Source organism: Salvia hispanica, chromosome 6, assembly GCF_023119035.1.
Source record: "Salvia hispanica cultivar TCC Black 2014 chromosome 6, UniMelb_Shisp_WGS_1.0, whole genome shotgun sequence".
Lineage (NCBI taxonomy): Eukaryota > Viridiplantae > Streptophyta > Magnoliopsida > Lamiales > Lamiaceae > Salvia > Salvia hispanica.
Window position 1 is genome coordinate 39,917,697 of NC_062970.1, and position 21,176 is coordinate 39,938,872.

Here is a 21,176-nt window from a genome sequence, read left to right on the forward strand (position 1 = left end):
AACCTAAATATTAATTCACTCTTAAAATTTTAAATAGTCTTACTAAATGAGTGTAAAAATAGCGAAAAAATAAGACGATGAAAAGTCATGTGAAGGGCACGTGACAGTTCCTCCATTGTTGTCAAACCGACTGATAGCAGATGAAGCAGATGCAGATCTGCGTTCCCAGTTTCCACCATGAACTAATAACAGAAAGAATCCCCAAATCAAAATCCTCATTGGAAATTGAATTCGATAACTAGATAGAGGATAAGCCCTAGGATAGGACAGGATGGCGGCTTTCATGACGGTTTTAGAGTCCGATCTCAGGTCTCTTTCGGCCGAGGCTCGCCGCCGCTATCCCGCCATCAAAGACGCCGCTGAACATGCAATATTGAAGGTCCTCTCTCACTCAATTACTCTCTCCTTCAATTCACCTCTGAATATTATACGTGCGGTGCTGATTTTCTCATGAGTTGCATAATTGGCAAACGTAGTTGGCGTTGCTTTGAGCTGATAGTTGTTTTAGCTGCGTGAACTCTCTGTTGGGCTGTGATTCTAATTTAAGGGGCTTTCATATGGATAGGTTTATTCACTACTGTTTATATTTGGGATTTCAGCTTAGATCGATGGCAAGCCCCAGTGAGATTGCCCATAATGAGGACATTTTGAGGATATTCGTGATGGCTTGTGAAGTTAGGAATGCTAAGCTAAGTGTGATCGGACTGTCATGCTTGCAAAAGCTTATTTCGCACGATGCGATTGCCCCATCTGCTTTGAAAGATATTCTTTCCACTCTCAAGGATGTAAGCTGGAAGTTCTACGTGCTTTTCGTTAATAGTTGTTTTACGTATTAGATTAGATGAATCAACTTCACTCATGCTATAGTTCTTATTTATATACCGCCTACAATACTTTGTACTAGGAGTTATGAAAGAGAATCCTGTTAAATCTTATTGAGTATGGAAGCATGCATTCTGTTTTGTTTTTTCTGGGGCTTTGGACTAATTTGGTGCAAGAGAACAAATGCCATTTCTCATTGTGTAATGTGGCTCAATATCATCTCTAACCAAGTATAGGGGTCCATTCACGAAGTATGCCCAGCCCCAATCCTCCAATGCCCGTCTCCAAAAATATGGAGCTTGGAGCTCTTTGTCAGTGATAGTCTCAGAAGCTGGATTTATATCTTTTGAACCTAGACTTTTGTATGCGTAGAGGTTGCACGAACATCTTGTCATCCCGATGTTTATTTTCTACCCTGTGCTCACTAACTCTGACAATTACTATATGAACTTGCTTCTTCCTTTTTTTTTACAAATTTGCTTTGCTGTCTCTTAGTTAGTTGCCTCTACGTGGCAGCTTCAATAAGTTTGAAGTTAAATATTAATGTTTAACATGATTTTTGCGTTACATTCATTGGAATCTCACTTTTGCATAAAATCATTTTCCTCTTTCCAGCATGGTGAGATGGCAGATGAGGGCATTCAACTTAAGACCCTGCAAACTATCCTCATAATATTTCAATCTCGTCTGCTACCTGATGATGAGGTGAAACTTAATTCATCATCCTTATTACATTTTTACATTTGATGTCAAGTTTGTTTGGTAGTCTTATGATTGATAAAAACATTGCAGAACATCACGATGTAACATATTTTGTGATGAAATTGAGTTGAGATAACTATTGACTTGCCAAATGTTAGTGATGAAGCCATCTTTTTACTTTTTAGATTACACAGTTACCTTATCATAAAGTACGATATTCCAATTGGAAGAATTTATCACCTGGATTTTCTTTACTGTAAAATCTGCATTGGATATTTTTTTACTAGACCATACACTGTTCAGCAAAATAACATTTATAAGAACAATTATAAAGAAATAGTGAAAAAATGACACAATCACTAGTATAAAAAGGTGAGGAAATAAAGTTACTCATGATATTGTAGTCAGTAGTCACTTGAAAAACTTTATAATTAAAATATATGCATAGCTTCCTTGGTTGGGACTTGGGACATAAAATATTACATGCGTCATTCCTTGTTAAATGGATATTTCCATTTGGTCTTTGAAGTTTCTTTAGGGAAGAACTCTGCATTAACATAGTGGACATGTCTGATTTATGTACATTATGCTTTAACATTCCTGTATTGGCAGGAGAACATGTCTCATGCTCTTGGTATCTGTATCCACCTCCTGGAAAACAATAGGTCTTCTGACAGTGTGAGGAAGTAAGTAACATTTGGACTATTTTCATGCATGTGGGGAATTCTCTTTCCTTGTCCTGTTCCCCAATCCCCATCATTATTTTCTTATCCTATGAACTTGCTATAGCGACTCATTAAGAGGCGTCATATTAATTTATTTATTTTGGAATCTTGTCCAGTACGGCTGCAGCAACATTCAGACAAGCAGTAGCGCTGATATTTGATCACGTGGTTTCCGCAGAGTCTCTGCCTGCAGGCAGATTTGGTTCTGGAGGATATGTTTCTCGAACAAATTCTGTGACAAGTGATGTCAATCGCAACATAAAGCGTCTAGAGTATGTGCTCACTCTTTTCATTGTTAGCTATTACCATAAAATATGGCTTATCTTGTCCAACATTATTTTGCAATGGCCACTGACAATGTGTCTATGGAGTACTTTTTTTTTTGTATTTTCTTTAGGAGTTTTTGGGGGTATTATGCTATTATATGTTCACTGGAATGCTGCTGTTCATGGTCTGCTCATTATGTACAAACAGGTCGCTGGAATTACAAGTTAAATCCGGAGGCCCATCATTAAAGAGACACACCCTTACAAAACCTGGAAAACTTGGACTTTGTTTATTGGAGGACTTGACGACTCTTGCTGCAGGTGGATCTGTATGTGCTAAATTTGAAAAATATACATCCCTTATGTATTCTTTCATACTCAATAATGTGTTTTCTTTTTGGTTCGTCTTTCCCCTTTTTGTCTTTTTTCTGTGTGATTATTTTGGGTGGTGAAGTGTTGGTGGTAGTGGGAACACTATTCAAATTGTCAGCCACAATTCCATTCTTTGTCTTTATAATTTTGTTACTTTATTTTCAGGCTATTTGGTTACATGCTAGTTCCATTCAGCGGTCATTTGCACTGGACTTGCTTGAGTAAGAAGTTTATGATTGCTGTTCAATTTTTACATATTGAATTTGTGATAGCTTTTTGGACTACATCCAGCTGCTTTTACAAGAACACATGTGGGTTCAGGGCTGATAAAGTTAGATATGCATATTGTCTCATCACTTCCATTTTATTATATGAATTCAGAACCTGAAATAACATGGGAAATTAATGACACTTTGTGCTTCTTTGATATAATCATCATTAGCCCAATTTCCACATTGATCAAGTGAGATCTTCCTGAAAGCTGGAGTTGATGTTCTCTTAGTAAATACTAAAACCTCAAAGCATAGATTTGGTCAAGTGGCTATTTTATGTCGCTCAATTTGGATATGATTTAATTTTTTGTCAACTTGTAACAACCCTCTCTCGATGGCATTTTCAGGTTCATACTGTCTAATTATGTGGTGCTCTTCAGGACCTTGATTCCTTTTGAGCAGGTACTAGTGCTAGTGTGTTGGGTTGAAATTGAAGTACCAGTTTTGTGCTTGTCTAATGATAGTTCAAACCAACAGGTTTTGCGCCACAAAATTTGCTCACTTCTCATGACTTCACTTCGCACCAACTCTGAGGTGGTTTCTTAGTTGATAAACATGTTTTATGAACTTGTTTATTGCTAGATGGTTTTCTAATATTTATTCACCTCTGAATTCGGATGCTATCAGATTGAGGGTGAAGTAGGAGAGCCTTACTTCCGCCGCCTGGTATTGCGGTGTGTAGCCCATATTATCAGACTATATAGTTCGTCACTGATTACGGAATCTGAGGTAGTAAATTATTCTCCTTTTCAAAGTTAGTTATTGCACAGTTGGCTATTAGCTGTTACTTATATACCCGTTGTTTAGTTGTTTGAATGGTGTAAGAGTCGATGTCGTGCCCACTGGTTGTAAACTCTTACTTCTATGCCTGATAAATTACTTTACTTCTTATCTAAGAAGAAAAAGTCATGCATTACATGATCTTCTGACTGTTATGAGACAATAATGAAAAAATTGGCAATGACAAGAATATAATTGTGAAAAACCGAGGGAAATGAGAACAAAAAATATGACAATAAGGAAATTGAATAGGGGTAAGTTAAGAAGGACAAAGTAGAGATGTGAATTTGTAGAGGCGTATGGACAGAAAGATCACATCACATCACATCATCAACGCACTGAGCATTCATACTTTGGTGGATGATACACAATGACTTTTTAATTAGCTAGCTTATGCTCATGTCATCTCTTTTAAAGTAGACTGTAGTGTCGGTTTTTTAAAGATTAGTAGCCATGTTTTGGTCGACCTTTGGGTTAATGTTGTCACCTGACAACTTGTGAAACCATTTTTCAAGAAACGATGGTTCTTTCGGGACTATGCCTCTATGAATGAGTTCGTAGTAGCCAAAAGGCAAGATCCATAAATATGGGAAACACTATCACACCATAACTGAACCTTCAATTTCTGTAACAAAGCCCCTAGTTTATAACTGGAACCTCCTTTAGAAAAATTTCAATGTGGCAAATGACCTTACACAAGATTAGCATATTGCCTCATTTTGTAAGCCATTGCGCTGATGAGATATTGTTAGTGGCACAATGAATAAAATTAGAATTTGGCGGACATGACTGTGACCAAATATTAGAATCTGGGAAGCATCAACGTTTAGATCATCATAAATCAAGACATTTTATAGCAATAGTCAAGTTTTCCAAGACATTTAGAGATGATAACCTACAATGCATTTAGTAAATACAAAAGAAAATGAGGTTGGGCGGGGGGTTGAAGTGTGCTTGCAAAGGACATTCATTCGAAGTATTAATACAACAGGAAGAAGTTAAATACAAGCATGTCAAAAGGAGCTCCACAAACCTCAGGATTGGTGGACTGGGGGGGGGGGATGGGCACTGATAAATCTTAAGCAAGAACAGAAAAATTTGTATCAAGAACTATAAATTCTTTAGAACTCGACATTCGACAGTAGCTTTTATTCGTCTGCTACCCTAGATGAATCGATAGCAATTTAAAGATTAAAATTGGCAATAGAGTTTGCAGAATCGTGTGAAATCAGCAAAAAACTTTGAATATTTTATGAACTTCCTATTTTTAAAATTTTATTGCAAAACAATGTCGTTTTGCCAAGTCTCTATTTACTAAAAAGTACAAAAACTAAAACATGTTAGCAGTCTGTGTACGAAAATTCTTACGCATGACCTTTTTGCTACAATCCCTGTAGTCCGGGACTTCAATTGATAGTTTAAGAGGTTTTTGTAATAACCTCAATAGTTTGGGTCTTTAATTAATATAATTGATAGCGCAAGACAATTTTGTTGCTACTACTATAGTTTGGGCAATTGGGCCTCTGATTGATATTTACCCTAGTATGGAGTGGTACTGTTGTGATTATATTTTCCCCTGTTGAGAACATGGGATAAAAAAACTAGGCCACTAAATGTAATAAGATTTTCCATTTGTTTCCCCACTAAAATTAAATATGATTACAGAAATAATCAACCTTCATTGCTGGATGTTCAGATCAATTAAAATATGTATAGTCAATCTATGAATCTAGGTAAGTTTCATTTCCATCAAGGTTTCCAGTAGAGAAGTCAAACTGCGTGCTGCAATAAAGAATCAGTACCGATAACATTGTTTTACATACTTATTCCCATTCGTGCTTGTAAATTTCTCTATGTAGTATGTACATAATACTTTTTCTTGATCAGGTGTTTCTCAGTATGTTAGTGCGAGTGATCGCTCTTGATCTGCCGCTATGGCATCGGATTCTCGTGCTTGAAGTTTTGAGGGTAATCCCCATCATTCAAATGACTTACCCAGCTGAAGATTGCTTGATTTTTTTTTATTCTGTTATTTTGATCATGTGGGTCTGCATCTTAAAATTTGTTGACAGGGTTTCTGTGTGGAAGCACGCACCCTGCGTATTCTTTTTCAGAATTTTGACCTGTAAGTTCATAATGGTTGGTTAATGTTTATGCTTTGATTGGTTAGTTCTATTTCTTTTATAATCATGGTTAGATGTGTTTCAGGCATCCAAATAACTCAAATATTGTTGAGGGTATCGTAAAAGCTCTTGCTCGGGTTGTTTCTACTGTACAGGTACACAGTCTATGATAACAAAAGTTATTAGAAAACCAAGCTACCAGGTTCTACAAAGGGATGAGAAATCCCAAAAATTTAACAACCTTTGTGTTCAATCTCTTAGTACCTAGAAACTGGTGAGGATAGCCTTGCAGCTGTTGCTGGGATGTTTAGCAGCAAGGCCAAAGGTAATATTGTTTGCAAACCCTACTCCTCAATGACTTTCTAAGCGTAACATGCAGGCTGAGACATAAGCCAAGGAATTTGAAGCAACTATGTTGAAATACAAGATTTTTTTAATTTACTTGATGTTAAAGTAATATCCTGATAATAATCGTGATGGGCAGAGAAGCAGCGTTTGGTTATTGAATTGAATAATCACGTGGAATCTGTATTTTTCACTGATGGTGCATCGTTATCCTATTTCTGAATAACTTATGGTTAATGATTATCATTTTTAGTCTGTTATTATTTCTCCATGGCATGCTTTGCGCTTTGCTTTAGTTTGTACGCTGGTTGGTGAACAAACTGCACCTGATCCTTACAGTACTGACAATGCATAATGGACTGTCACGTTCTAATTTTTGATTCAGATTTGTTCAAATAATTGGTGCGATACCTGTCTATTTCTGCTACTCTGTAATCCCTGGGCTAATAGCTTGTAGGTGTTAGCATCTTAATTGTGAATGCAGTGGTGACATGCTGAATTTTATTGCGTCAGGTATTGAGTGGAGCTTAGATACTGAAGCATCAAATGCTACTGTCTTGGTTGCTAGTGAAGCACATGCCATCACTTTGGCTATTGAGGGTCTGTTGGGAGTTGTTTTTGCAGTTGCCACTTTGACTGATGAAGCCGTGGATGATGGTGAGGTGAGATGCAGGGTTTTTGTTTTTTGTTTTTCTGTTTTTGCTGTGCAGTTCTCTCAGTTCCATTTCCTTTATCTTACAAAAAGTGTCTTAACATCCTTCTTGTGTTGGAACTATTAGCTTGAATCTCCCAAGTGGGATAATGATCCACCTGCAAGCTGTACTGGGATAACTGCCACGCTGTGTGTGTCAATGGTTGATTCGATGTGGTTAACCATTCTAGATGCTCTTTCCCTCATCTTGATGAAGTAGGTTGGGAGTATTTCCTTTAGTCATATTGCATAAACAAAGTATAATTAAGGTCAAATTATGAAAACTATTCTTGATATTTGGTTTATTTACAAAAAGGTGCCCCTCTATGTCTTGAAATTACAAAACCACCTCTAGTTAATGGATATATTAATGCCTCATGTTGGAGACTCGGGATTGTCTTGTGGAGTACCGTATGGGAATGCGGAGGGTTATGGAGCTTGAAGGTGGGTGAATTAGGATGGTAATAATTAAAGGAAGGAAGGTGAAGAGAGGGAGGGTTGTTAATTTTTTTAAGAGACTGTATCCTTCTAAGTACGATGTATGTTTCCATTTACTGGAGGTTTCAATTTAAATATTTTAAATATAAAATTCTACGGATAGATAAAATGTTTAGCAAGTATGACAAATGACTATCCAATTGTAGTAATTTTGCATATTATTTAATCTAAATTTTGACTAAATTATTTTATATACAGGTATTGTAATGTTTTAATTCATCATTTCAGTATAATTGTAGTAAACATATAAATTGTTACATAGAATGAGTCGTTCAAATGAAAACCATGGTTCTAGAACATTGCAATGGACCTTGATCTAGTATGAATGTGCAGTGAGCTTACTGCACTGAATTCACGATGACTGTAGGGTTCAGTGCAGTAACGTGTATAGGTACAGTACAGGTTCATGTTAAGTTCAATGCAGAGTTCTCACAGTTCTCACATTTTTCTATTTGGGCCACTCTGTGCAAAGTAACTGAAATTTCACAATCAGTTTGTTCTTTCATGGCAAAATTAAACTCACCCCTTGTGCTTTTGGGAGTTTGTATAGAAACCCTCAACTAGAAATATAATTTCAAACTTTTGAGAATGTTAATGTTTTAGATGAAATAGCAATGATGCTCTTAAAACTTTTTAAACTATATTTCTCTCTAAATTTTTTTATTATTTCAGATATTTATCTAAATTTATGAATTTGATAACTATGACAAGTGCAATAAAAACTGATTTCATCATTTTTAATTTTTTGAATTGTAAAGACATTTTCTTCATCATTCAAAATCATCAAAATTAATATTCATTACATGAAGGTGATTTGATTATAGAGTTATTTTGGTAAAATTATGCATTGTGCAGCCTTGGGAACCATTGAGGTTGTATCCACATGTACTTTCCTATCACCTTCTAAATATGCACATTTCCTGGAGTTTTATGATTAGCATATACTATCATAATATTGTATTCTGTTCTTTTATGTATTATTATTGTATATTAGTTAATTTGAGTTTTGGTTAACTTGTTTTTAAAGTTTTATAAAGGGAGTGAAATATATTGTAAAGTAAATTTTTTTTTTGTTTCTTTCTGCGGGTGCAGTAATTTTTCATCATGGCAGCGCAGTGCAAACATGTAGGATTGATACAAATATTGATGGTGGTTTTTGTAATTTTGAAACTTAGGAGGGGTACTTCTTTGAATAGACCATGCTTCAGGGGAAAGTTTTGTAATTTACCCTGATATCCCTATCGGCTAGCTTCTTATGTCTGATACTGCCTCAGGTCACAGGGGGAGGCCATCATATTGGAAATACTGAAAGGTTATCAAGCGTTTACTCAGGTAATTATTGTTTATAGCAAGGGTTTTTCAGCCGGTTGTGGAAAATGTATTTTGATAGTGTTAAGATATTTGTGTTGAATGATCATGTATGAAAAGTCTCTGTGATGTAGTTTTTACTGGTCAGCAAATACTACTCTGATGCCATCTGATCTAATGCTGAATGTGACTCAACTTTATTTTACAGGCATGTGGAGTTCTTCATGCTGTAGAGCCTTTAAATTCTTTTCTTGCATCACTTTGCAAGTTTACAATCTATATGCCTGGCGAAGCTGAAAAAAGGAGGTATACTGTCCTCTCCAGACCATCTTGGTTACTGAATCTGAAAATTTTCTTCCGATTTATTTGTTGCTTTAGTCTTTGATGGATGTTCTAGGTTACATTGGTCTTGTTTTGAGTTTAATTGGATCCTAGCTCATTATTTATCATCACCATGTTATTGAATTCCTTAACTTTCATGGAAGTTCGTCGTAGTTACTATCCAATTTCTTAGATGTTTTAGATACCAAGTTGTGAACATATGATATACGACCTGAATTGCACTTCCACAGGAAGCATGCTACATTGAAAGTATCTGAACCACCCTAAAAACTTTATTGTTTGAAGACCAAGTAACCCTTTAATGTCTTATGTGCAGTATAATGCTCTCACCTAGTTCAAAACGGGCTGAACAATTGGTTGATCAGAGGGAAGGCATAATTCTTACTCCAAAAAATGTGCAGGTATGTTTCTTTTGGTTTAATGTGTTATTGTACTTTAAGAACAATTCTATCATTTTTCCTAGACTGCACCCATACTCCTTTGCTATCTAATTCATGGCCGTGCTGTCAAATTTTTACATATACAGGCTTTGAGGACTCTCTTCAACATAACTCAAAGACTGCAAAACGTATTGGGTCCTTCTTGGGTTTTGGTATGTTATTTTTATCAAACAATATGTGGAATATAATTGAATGAATAAACCATTCTAGGGAAGAAAATAAAATCCTATAGAATTCTACTACAAGACAATTATACGTAGACTAAGGTGCCGTTCGGTTGCCATGAGTAATTATCATGGGATAATCCATCTAGGATTAGGTTGTGAGATTATTTTAGTTGGAGGGGGTGGCTATGACTAATTATCCATCTAGGATTAAGTTGTGAGATTTAATGACATGAACCAAACACAATACATATTTAATCTCGAGATATAATCTTGCAAACCGAACAGCCCCTAAAGGGATAAAGCATTCTAGGGAAGAAAATAAAATCCTATAGAATTCTACTAAAAGACAAATATATATAGAATTCTACTACATTCTTCTGGTGAGTTATGCTGGTATTTATATACAAAGGGATAAACCATTCCAGGGAAGAAAATAAAATCCTATAGAATTCTACTACTACAAGAATTATAAAATAATATAATCCTAACAATATTATTCATCAATATATAAGATTGTTAACGGTCACATTCTAATATTTGTGTTCTTTCTGGAGGTTTTGGAGACTCTGTCTGCTCTTGACCGTGCAATTCATTCTCCACATGCAACAACACAGGTAATATTCAAAATCATCTTGCGTATCAGATTTTAGTCTGAGAAGATTTTCAGCATTAAGTAATTCTATCAAAGCCTATCAAGTCCTTGTTGCTGGTGGTGGTAATTGAGATCTAATTTGGGACTTCTAACTTTGTAGGAGGTATCTGCAACTGTCCCAAAGCTAACTAGAGATTCATCTGGGCATCATAGTGATTTTAGTATTCTCTCTTCACTAAATTCTCAGGCAAGTTCTGTAATTTATCTGTTTGGTTAATGTAGTTTCTAATTTAGTTCTACTAATCATGCACATCTTTTCCTTAATATAGCTTTTCGAAAGCTCAGCGCTGATGCACATATCGGCTGTTCAATCGCTTCTTTCTGCTTTGCGTCAGTTGTCATGTCAATGTATGGATGCAACTCTGGGTATCAATGGGCAGCCATCAAATCAGAAAATTGGAAGCATTAGTTTTTCTGTCGACAGAATACTGTCTGTTCTCACCAATAATCTGCACAGTATGTTCCTAACCAGTTATAGATGTGATGTGGTTCCTTCATCTGTTATTGATTGTAGATATAGGTGCTAACAAACTAAGCTGCATTACCCAAGATGTAACTCTTATATGAAGATAGGTGCTTACTCTCTAGTCTCTACTAAATTTTAATGTTTCCTTACTGGTTACGTTTCTTTTGATATTATACCTAGTTGTAAACTTACAATACCATGTTTGATTTGCTTTGTAAACTTAATTGCCTCAAGAGAGATTTTAAGTAATGTCTTCCTCGAATGCTTCCACTAAAAAACTATGTTTAGTTGTATTCCTTCAGTTGAGGACTATCTACATGCAAAGATTTGTACAATTCCAAGAAGAAACAGAAGTTGAAAGGTTTACTCCAAGTTGATACATTTGGGTTTAGAGGCTTTCATACTTTATGTACCCCTCTCTAGAAATTTTGTTGATTAGTTAATACTGATATTATTGTAAGACTGTTGCAAGATAACCATCCAATATATGCCACAAGTAAGATCAGATGTTGTATCATGTGCTTAACATTGGATTCTAAATTTATGTAGTATGTATTGAAAAAGTTTGGTTTTTTGCATGTCAAAATTCTTAATGTGCAATCTTGTTTGATGATTAGATCCTGCTTTGTGAAATGCACATAACCTGTTTGATATCAATCAAATTGCTTCTTTTCTAATAGATGGCATGCTCAATAACTTGTTCTTGAGCTGTTTGTTATTTATAAACTACGGAGTAAAAAATTAAAAGAATCATATTCATCCTTTATAAGCGATTAAGTTGGAAATCCATGTGTCTGCTGAAGAAGTCTAAGCTATAGCTAAAAGATTCTTTTTGTAGCCTATTCTCAGATCGTCTTTTTTTCAGAAACTGTCTTTAGATTTTGTTTCGGGGATTCTTAAAATTATTGTCCACCTGAGTTAATGTAAATTCCGTGCTTTTGGCAGGGGTGGAACCATTATGGGATGATGTAGTTGGTCATTTTCTTGAGGTAATGCAAATACCAGGCTTCTAGGTGCATGTACGTTTGCATCTGTTCTGATAGTGACATGATGCTTTACAGCTTGCTGACTGTCCCAACCCAGAATTGCAATCAATTGCCCTTGATGCATTGGATAAGTCCATATGTGCTGTTTTAGGTTCTGACCATTTATTGGGAAATGCTTCATCTAAATCTACGGATGCATCAAATGATGTAAGAGTTTTTTCTTGTCCTGAGTAATTTGCTGTTCATGGGTTTTTATGTCTGCTATTTTCTGTTTTCTTTTTGTTGTGGGCGGGCAGGGTGCAATTGCTTCAGTTTTTATGGTAGTAGTTAACATATGTTATCACTGATAAATCTTCTGAAAGCTTATTGAGCAATCTAAGTTGAGGATGCTGGAATGTTCTGTCATCTCTCCATTGAAGGATCTTTATTCTTCATCCCAAAGTCTAGATCTTCGTGTTGGATCTTTAAAAATTCTTCTGCATGTTTTGGAGGTAATCATCATCCATCCATCTGATAAAGATTACCCTCAGACTTGGTAGCTTTGCATTTCATGGTCTGACTGATCCACTAACTTATCAGAGGCATGGGGAGAAGTTGCGCTACAGCTGGCCGAATATTCTTGAAATGTTAAGGTGTGTATTTGCATTAATATTTGTCATGCTGTCTAGTGAGTAGTGATTTAAAATCTGAGTACTTGTGCTGCTTTCTATTTCCAGGTCTATAGCTCATGCATCAGAGAAGGATCTCATTGCACTTGGTTTCCAGGTGAGCAAAACATATCGGAACAAGGCCCTTATTGCAATGAATACCTAATTGTCCGCACCAGTCTGGAATCCTGTTTCTACGTTTCATATATATATGCATTGAAATCCTGCCATGGAAATATGTAATGTTTGGTTCATTTCTTATGCTGTGATAGTTGGATTTTGACCTCGTTATTTTATCAAGTAGAAGGATGATAAATTTCATGTATACAGTATACATTACATTCGAATTAATGATAGATTCTAAATGCAGCCATAAAATGATCACGATACAAATCCTAAATCAATGATTTAATGTGGTAGAAGAATTATGTTAATTGGATAGCTAAAACGGCAAGTGACTTTCCCTTTTGAAAGCACCATTAAAGCAATAATTTTCCTTTTCCTCTCGAGTGATCAATATTTTCTGTTTTGTTTTACATGATCACTTAACTAGTCTTGAAAATCTAATTTCTGTTTCATGTGCATTCAAGGATTCATCTGATTTTCTTGATCAGCCTCAGGCTGACAAAGATAGCATTAGCCGATATCATTATTTGAAGTTAGCATTTTCTTTTCCTTAGAGTTCAATGAATATTTTGTACATCTAACTTGTGATGAACCTACATAACTACTTTATTCATGATCTGGTTGTTTAGCTTTTACTTACAGAATTCCTTCTGTGTAGAGCCTTCGTGTCATAATGAATGATGGGTTACCGACTATACCCGCTAATTGCCTCCATGAGTAAGAGCTTCTCCTTTTTTCAAAATTTTAATTTTTGGTGAAGGACATCATAGTTACTTCCAGTTTGCTGTATTATTTCGATTAGTAAAATAATGAAATTTGATTATTCTTGGAAAATTATGCATTTTTAGTTAATTGGAATAATTTGTTTAGGGTCATCTTCCCTTTTTCCTGTCGGGTAATTATTTTTTTTTACTTTAGTATTGCTTGTGCTAATTTCCTGCAAAAACATCAGTTGTCCTTTTGCAGAGAATTGGTCCTTGAATTTTTTTGAAGATCTCTTTTAACTTTAGAAAAGCTTTTCTAGATAGCTACTTAGCTATACTATATTTCTTTGCTAAATATTACCATTATATTTGTTTTTTACATGCCATAATTTGTAATTCTATGCAATTCTATAATCTGCAGATGTATTGATGTAGCTGGGGCGTACAGTGCTCAGCAAACTGAGTTAAATATAAGTCTGACATCTATAGGTTTATTATGGACGGCTACTGACTTTATTGTTAAAGGGCTTGTGCATTGGACTCGAGAAGAATCTGGGGCAGGTTCACTTCTGTTTAAAACTAGAAATCAAGGTATGTGGTTGATGTATTTCTTAGATTAATCTGAATACTATGCCTTGCTATGAGTTGCAGATCCAGAAAATCATGAGGAGAAAGCAGAGCCAAACCTTGATTCTCACGAGGAAGTAAATGATGTCACAAACTACACGAATACTGTTGAGCGCGACAAGTTGCTATTTTCTGTTTTCTCATTACTTCATAAACTGGGGGCTGATGAGAGACCAGAGGTAATCAGATTTTCAGTAGCAAAAGCAGAATGTTAATTGGCCTATGTACTTGATAAGATCTTGAACACATTTTCCGCAAATCAAAAGTACCTATTGTCCAATTGATATATATTTTTTCTTTTAAAATTCTTCCACAAATAAAAAGTAGCTTTCGTTCATATAAATATAATCTTTAGAGATTGGAGTGTATGTTTGAAGAATATGTTTGGCAAGATGAATATGTGGTGGGCATCGTGTCCCTTTGGTGTACTTCTACCCTTTCTGCTTATTTTTAAAATTAAACCTTTTGCTTTGTATGACAAGAAGTTATTCACTCAGCTAGCACACTCGTACTGTAATTTTTAGAACGGAACATGATATAGTTTTGTTCTTTCTTCCAAATTACGCCCTCATTATTTTTATGCATAACGATATATTAACCTACAACTGGTGAATTAATAGTGTGTTTATCTAGTTGTATGAAAAATTGTAATGGCAGCATTTTGTATCATTGTTTTTTTGTCAGTTTGTGTACTCTGATAAATTGCTCTGATCAGGCGCAATTACTTGGAAGATTATATACACTTTTTAAATCGGATATCAGCATCTTATAGAGCTACCATTTACTTTATCTTATTTGGTTTGCATTATCTCTTGGCAAGATATAATTTGTGACTTGTCATATGACTGCTTGATGTTATAATGTTCTGAGCTGGAACTGAAATTTTGTTTTAGGTTAGAAATTCAGCAATTAGGATGCTTTTTCAAACTCTTGGAAGTCATGGGCAGAAGCTTTCAAGAAGCATGTGGGAAGATTGTCTTTCGAGCTATGTCTTTCCTACATTAGATTATGCATCTCATTTGGTAATATCAAAGTCTCTTGGAATTACTCGAATATTCCTTTTCTTTTACTGACTGAGGAAGACACTTTTTTAAGGCTGCAACGTCGTCAAAAGATGAATGGCAAGGTAAAGAACTTGGAACTCGCAAAGGCAAAGCAGTTCATATGCTTATACATCACAGGTATTATGATCTTCTGGTTAATATTAATCAATTTTGTTTTTCTTTCAGTTCTCTACAATAACACAATTTACTAATTTTGTGGTAAAATTTGCAGTCGGAATACTGCTCAGAAACAGTGGGATGAGACACTTGCACTGGTGCTGGGCGGTGTTTCCCGGATCTTGCGATCCTTTTTTCCATTTCTTAGAAGTTTAAAAAACTTTGAATCTGGTGCATATAAACTTTATCCCATTTCACTTTTGCATAGCGTACAGATTAAGAAATTAACATTATTCAAAATTTGTCCTGAATTTCAGGATGGGAATCTCTGCTTATGTTTGTCAAGAATAGCATTTTGAATGGTAGTAAAGAAGTTGCCCTTGCAGCAATTAATTGCTTACAGTCGACTGTAGTTTCTCACTCTCCTAAGGTTAATGATCTGCTTCTTTCTTGTTTGAGCTGCCAGCTTGTTGCTGTATAATGTGTAGCTAAAACTCCCCATGATGACTTGTGATTTACAAATTCATTGTTTCTACCCTTGCAAATGTGTTATCCTTTTCAATCAGGGAAATGTTCCTACATCATACATCATGTCGGTACTCGATATCTATGATGCTGTTCTTCGAGAAACATCAAACAATAGTGATCATGTTGCAGGAAAGGTGAAGCAGGAAATCTTGCATGGTCTAGGTACTAAATTTATATCTCATTTTAATTCATTTGTCCTATATAGGCGAAAGTTGTCATACGGTTGCTTTGTTTCCGTTGTATCCCATTGGTTTCTGTTAAGACACAGGAGGGTGTCTTACCTTGTACTAACACAAAATATTTTTGCAATGCTCCTATTGGGCAGGTGAACTATATTCACTAGCTCAGGGGATGTTCGACAATGACATGTATAGCCAGTTGATATTGGTTGTCGATTCAGCCATTAAAGAAGCCAAGATAAACAGCGATAACTTTGAAGCTGATTATGTAAATACTTACCTACTTGCTATGCAACCTTTCCTGTTCTTGTTTGCATCCCTTTCACTTCTTTTAAAGATCACTATATGCAACTTCTTTGAAAAGTCATCTGAATTTCATGCACCATGGGCGTGTAGACATTTGACTTGGTTTAACACAAGTTCTGATGATGGAAACATTGTGAAGCACTACAAAAGCTATAATTCATGAAGCGTGTTGATATGCTAATTTCTTCATCCTACAGGGTCATGTTCCACCAGTGCAACGGACCATACTTGAAATCTTACCTCTTATAACCCCAGCAGCGCACCTTAGTTCGATGTGGAATCTCCTTCTCATCAATTTGTTGCATTATCTCCCAGAAGCCAATCCCTTGTCACATGAAACTGAAGATGATCCGAATCGAATCAGTGATAGTAATCATATTGTGGGTATGACCTGCTACAATGCTACCCTACCCAGAGTGTCGACTTCAAAATCTTAGAATTTAGTGTAATCTATATAATGAACTTGATCCTAATGTGCTTTTTTTTACAGTCCAAAAAAAGGGAGATCGGCTGAACAACACATATTCTTTATTTACGGAGAAGCTTGTACCTGTCCTAGTTGATATCTTTGTGCAAGCTCCACTAAAAGAAAAGTACATCATTTTCCCCAATGTAATTCAAAGTCTGGGAAGGTGAGAATTTACTTTAAGTTGGTATTTACCAACATTCCAAAAATTTATTTAGTGAAATAGTACAATAGTTGAGTTTATGAATTTTGGTTAGGGTTTAAATTCTTACGTGTATAGAACACCTTTTTAGCATAAAATAACACCCGTTTTTTAATGCAAAAAGCTTTCACTTATTTTTATTCGACTGAATACTTTTGCAATATATTGTACATTCCAAGTGCACGTTATGGTGTCTATGTGTTATATTTTTGGTGCTCCATCCTTCTTTTATCTCGGTGCACAACTTTGGCATTGTGCTTAAATAGTTGATCATGATAGATCAAGAAATTTTTTGGACTGTGCATTTGAAGCAGTAGGCCTGGACAAGAGGTGCATCCCTTCACTGTTTCTTCATTTGTAGAAATGGCCTGGTTGATGTTTCAGCTAATATGGTTTCTATCTCACATTCTTGCCTCCATCATAATGTTAGAGCCGCGACCCCAATTAAAACTGATATTTTCAATTAAGTGTGATTTGCTATACTCCTGACAGAACCTTTCTGTTATATCCGGGCTTGGTCTGAACTGAACATTGGCTGTGGATTCAAATGGAATAGATTAATGCACTTACCTAGTTTTCTTTGGATGTTCCCTGGGAATAATATGATGGAAGATGCCAAGTCTTTTATTTCTATCTAGTAGTCTTTTCCAATTAGTTTCTGCTACATTTTGCATGATAATTCTGATTGCTGCTTGGCATATCATTAAATTTCTTTTCTATTGGTCTTTCTAGGTGTATGACAACGAGAAGGGATGACCCTGATGGAACACTTTGGAGATTAGCTGTTGATGGCTTTCAGCGCATTCTTATTGATGATGTCAATAATGTGAGTCATATTCCGGAAACACATTTAACAATCACAAGATCTTCAAGGACACAAGTTTGGAAAGAAGTGGCCGATGTATATGATCTGTTCTTAGTGGGGCACTGTGGACGTGCCTTACCTTCAAGCAGACACTCAGCAGCAGTTCATCAGACTGACGAGTCTGTTGAGATGAACATCTTGGATATTCTGGGTGATAAGATTCTTGCGTCGGATGCTGATTTGCCTCCTGATGTAATTTCGCCTCCCTAAGACTTACTTCAAAATATCCCATTGGTTGTGGTTTATATGTCCCTAGTGTCTTTACATGAATATTGTTAGACCTGCATCCGAAGTAGATTATTGTTAAATTATGAGAATGTTATTTTTCTTATATCATAGAAACTAAATTAAGATCTGTCATGACCTATGTCTATGCACTTGGTCTTGTTCACTCATATTTTACTGTTTTTGCCTATGCTTGGCTGGCTCATGAGATCCCTTGACTGTTGTCTAAGGTTTATTGCTTTCAGTTGCAATTGTGTCTAGAGTTAGTCGTCTTCAGGTCAAACACAGTAATTGTATTAGTACCTTGAGATCTTATTCCTTCTCTTGTTCCATTTAGCTATGTTTTTCTTCAATTTTATATGGTAATGCTTGACAAGATGCTTTATCAACAGATATTGCAAAGACTGATTTCCACCCTTGATCGATGCGCCTCTCGCACTTGTTCCTTGCCTCTCGAAACTGTTGAGCTTATGCCTGCTCACTGCAGCAGATTCTCTTTGAGGTGCTTGCAGAAGATATTTTCCTTGAGCAGGTAATCTGAATCCTTTTTGTAACTTGTAAAGTGCTATCTTTGATGAATGGTATTTGTGTCCAATAACTCACCCAAATGATATCCCTTGCAGCAATGAAACTGGTGATTGGAATTTGGCAAGAACTGTGGTTAGCAAACTATCAATCTTAACACTAATTTCCAGATGTGACTACATTTTAAGGAAATTCTTGACGGATGAAAATGACTTGGGTTTGTATCTAATAACTTATTTTTTCTTATTCTTTATGCTTCAACTACATGTTTTTAAATGACTGCATTCCATGTGTAGGTGAGTGTTCCTTGCCACCAGCAAGAATAGAAGAAGTCATTTTTGTACTTCGAGAGCTTGCACGTCTTAAAATTCATCCGGAAACAGCTTCGTCTCTTCCTTTACATCATCACTTAAAGGAGGGTGTCTCTGAAGAAAGTTTACCTAGACGTTCACATTTGCTAGTTCTGTTCCCATCATTTTGTGAACTTGTTATATCAAGGTAAAACATGGCTTTGCAACTTCACCGACATGGTAAATTGTTGTTTTATGAGCATGTTATTAGGAAATCTGCTCCGTTGCAAATTGGTACCAATTTCAGATTATATTTTACAGTGCTGCTAATTATTTCAGTTAGGTTCTAAAAGTACTTCCATTTGGTGGTCTAGAGGATTTTATATGCATCTCACTAGAATAATTTTTTAGCATTTCCATAATTTTCTTTCCTATCAGTCCCATCATTAGCTACCACTCATTGTATCCAAACCAGCATTATATCTTACCAACATATACGCCAAAAGCCATCACTATTCGGAATAGAATATCATTTGCCAAAAAAGGCTCAAGAGTTTGGGACTAGTATTTATTTTGTTCATTATAATTCTAATTTAGGAAATGTTGGTATGTTTAATAGTGTCATCAATAGCTACAATGTCTGACCATTGATAACATTTTTGTTGGTGCTAGCTCAAGATTAATCCATTTAGAAACGTTAGCATACGCTTCTATGGTATACCTGATCTTGGCTGGTTGAGACTGGGGATATACCATGGACATGCTGTGAAAATCAAAAGTAGTTTACAATGTTTGTGCACAAAGTTTCTAATAATTGAAGTAGTCAGAAGAATACCTACATTTTGTATGATTATAATAGTGAAACAGAGAGTGTACAATTTGTGGATAGATATGAATGTTCTCTTATGATGTTTCTGTGCTTCAAATAGACTGCTAGTCAACAGAAACTGTTGCTTTTATTTTTCTTCGATATGGGTTATGTGCTAATTCATATGCATTTATATACATTTGATGCGGCGGCTTCTATATTGACAGGGAATCAAGAGTCAGAGAGCTTGTACAAGTACTACTTCGACTTATTACAGAAGAATTGGGCTTGCAAAATATTAAATTGAACACTTAACTATCAGGTTTGGTTGATAGGAAACATACCGTATTCATATGTTGATGAGTCATGGCGTGCAAACTTTTTAAAATGATTTGTATATGAGGAATTTTTGTTTCTTCCTCCGAATCAAATATCTAAAGTGAGAGAGGAATGCTATATTCAATAGGTATCATTGCTCTATGTTATGATGAAGCTAGCATATGAATTTCTCAGAGGCTTGTTGATTTTACAACTTTTTGATACTCTTCTGCTTTCTGTATTCTTATCATTTTTCATTTGGATAGCTTTCGAGTTTAAGTTCATGTTGGTGAGAGAGATATGTCCATTGTAAGGATAGATTGATGAACAATAAACAATCTGTTTCAAACATTTTGTATTTATAGTGTTAGGACAGTGGCAACCTTATTTTTCTGCACTCTGTATTTTCGGCTTCTGAGAAATGATTAGTTATAAGAGCTGTGACATGGTAAGTAGAAGATTCGATATCCCTTAAATTCGAGTACGAGTTTATCTGATTAATTGTTACTTGAGCACTTATAACAAAATTTGCTGATACGTAATAGGAGTGAAAGTGGAGTGACGGAATTTTTTATTGGTCTAATTGAATAGTTGGTATGTTTTTATTTCTGCGAATTAATATTTCTGTAGGAATGCCACATACCTATTCTGGGGTTGGATTTCCCTACCCAATTATTTTATGCATTCTCAAGTTTCCCGGAGAGAGAGAGAGAGAGAGAGAGAGAGATGTGGGCTAATATTTGCGTGACAAATTATTGCGAAATAGCAATATTAATTGTGTTGGAGAAACTAATCATGGAGTTGGATAATTGAGCTCGCATACATACGATTTCACTTAAATCTATATATATATATATAGAGATGTATATACTCTAATGAATTTTCATTTATTCTAAAATAAACAAATGCAAAAGTTAAGTGATGTGAAGAAGCAGATGGTGGCGATGAGGATTATTGCGGTTGTAGCAGTGGTGATGGTGGTGTCGAGCAACGCTGTTGAAGAAACCTAGGCAGATTCCCTCAACGGGTGCACAAGCATGTGTGTCAGTAGCCACGGAGGGTGGCTTGTGAACTTCCAATTGTGCTATTGGCTGCATAATCTCTCTTAAATACAATCAACAAAGATAGGATGAAAATATTTGAAGAGAGTGATTGTGAAGGGGCATTTTATCAGAGGTTTTTATGACTGCAAATGAAGGGATAAATCATATCGATCCAGCAGCAACGTAAGCAATAATTGCGA

At 35.6% G+C, this 21,176-nt stretch overlaps 1 protein-coding gene across 1 annotated transcript; it reads left to right on the plus strand.

Moving 5' to 3' along the window:
- Positions 1–130: 130 nt before the first annotated feature.
- On the plus strand, positions 131–20,284 carry LOC125193137 (protein MON2 homolog). The gene is made up of 44 exons (XM_048090880.1): positions 131–379; positions 600–785; positions 1,438–1,527; positions 2,137–2,210; positions 2,366–2,521; positions 2,724–2,844; positions 3,053–3,108; positions 3,507–3,561; positions 3,637–3,693; positions 3,787–3,888; positions 5,827–5,907; positions 6,012–6,064; positions 6,148–6,217; positions 6,324–6,387; positions 6,921–7,069; positions 7,187–7,314; positions 8,871–8,928; positions 9,113–9,210; positions 9,563–9,647; positions 9,773–9,838; positions 10,408–10,467; positions 10,606–10,692; positions 10,775–10,961; positions 11,917–11,960; positions 12,033–12,164; positions 12,320–12,448; positions 12,537–12,589; positions 12,674–12,722; positions 13,389–13,447; positions 13,856–13,995; positions 14,086–14,240; positions 14,955–15,083; positions 15,157–15,242; positions 15,337–15,452; positions 15,539–15,651; positions 15,788–15,911; positions 16,075–16,196; positions 16,432–16,618; positions 16,725–16,866; positions 17,635–17,959; positions 18,385–18,524; positions 18,616–18,734; positions 18,814–19,015; positions 19,843–20,284. The coding sequence occupies exons 1-44, from the start codon at positions 272–274 to the stop codon at positions 19,928–19,930; spliced, it is 4,845 nt and encodes a 1,614-aa protein (XP_047946837.1). The 5' UTR covers positions 131–271; the 3' UTR covers positions 19,931–20,284.
- Positions 20,285–21,176: the final 892 nt, after the last annotated feature.

What these genes read in the sequence shown, in the direction of transcription:
- LOC125193137 (XM_048090880.1), top strand. Translation starts at nt 272, where the DNA reads ATGGCGGCTTTCATGACGGTTTTAGAGTCCGATCTCAGGTCTCTTTCG. An exon ending in GTTTAGCAGCAAGGCCAAAG is followed by an intron (nt 6,388 to 6,920) that starts GTAATATTGTTT and finishes TTATTGCGTCAG; the next exon opens with GTATTGAGTGGAGCTTAGAT. An exon ending in TCTCACCAATAATCTGCACA is followed by an intron (nt 10,962 to 11,916) that starts GTATGTTCCTAA and finishes TGCTTTTGGCAG; the next exon opens with GGGTGGAACCATTATGGGAT.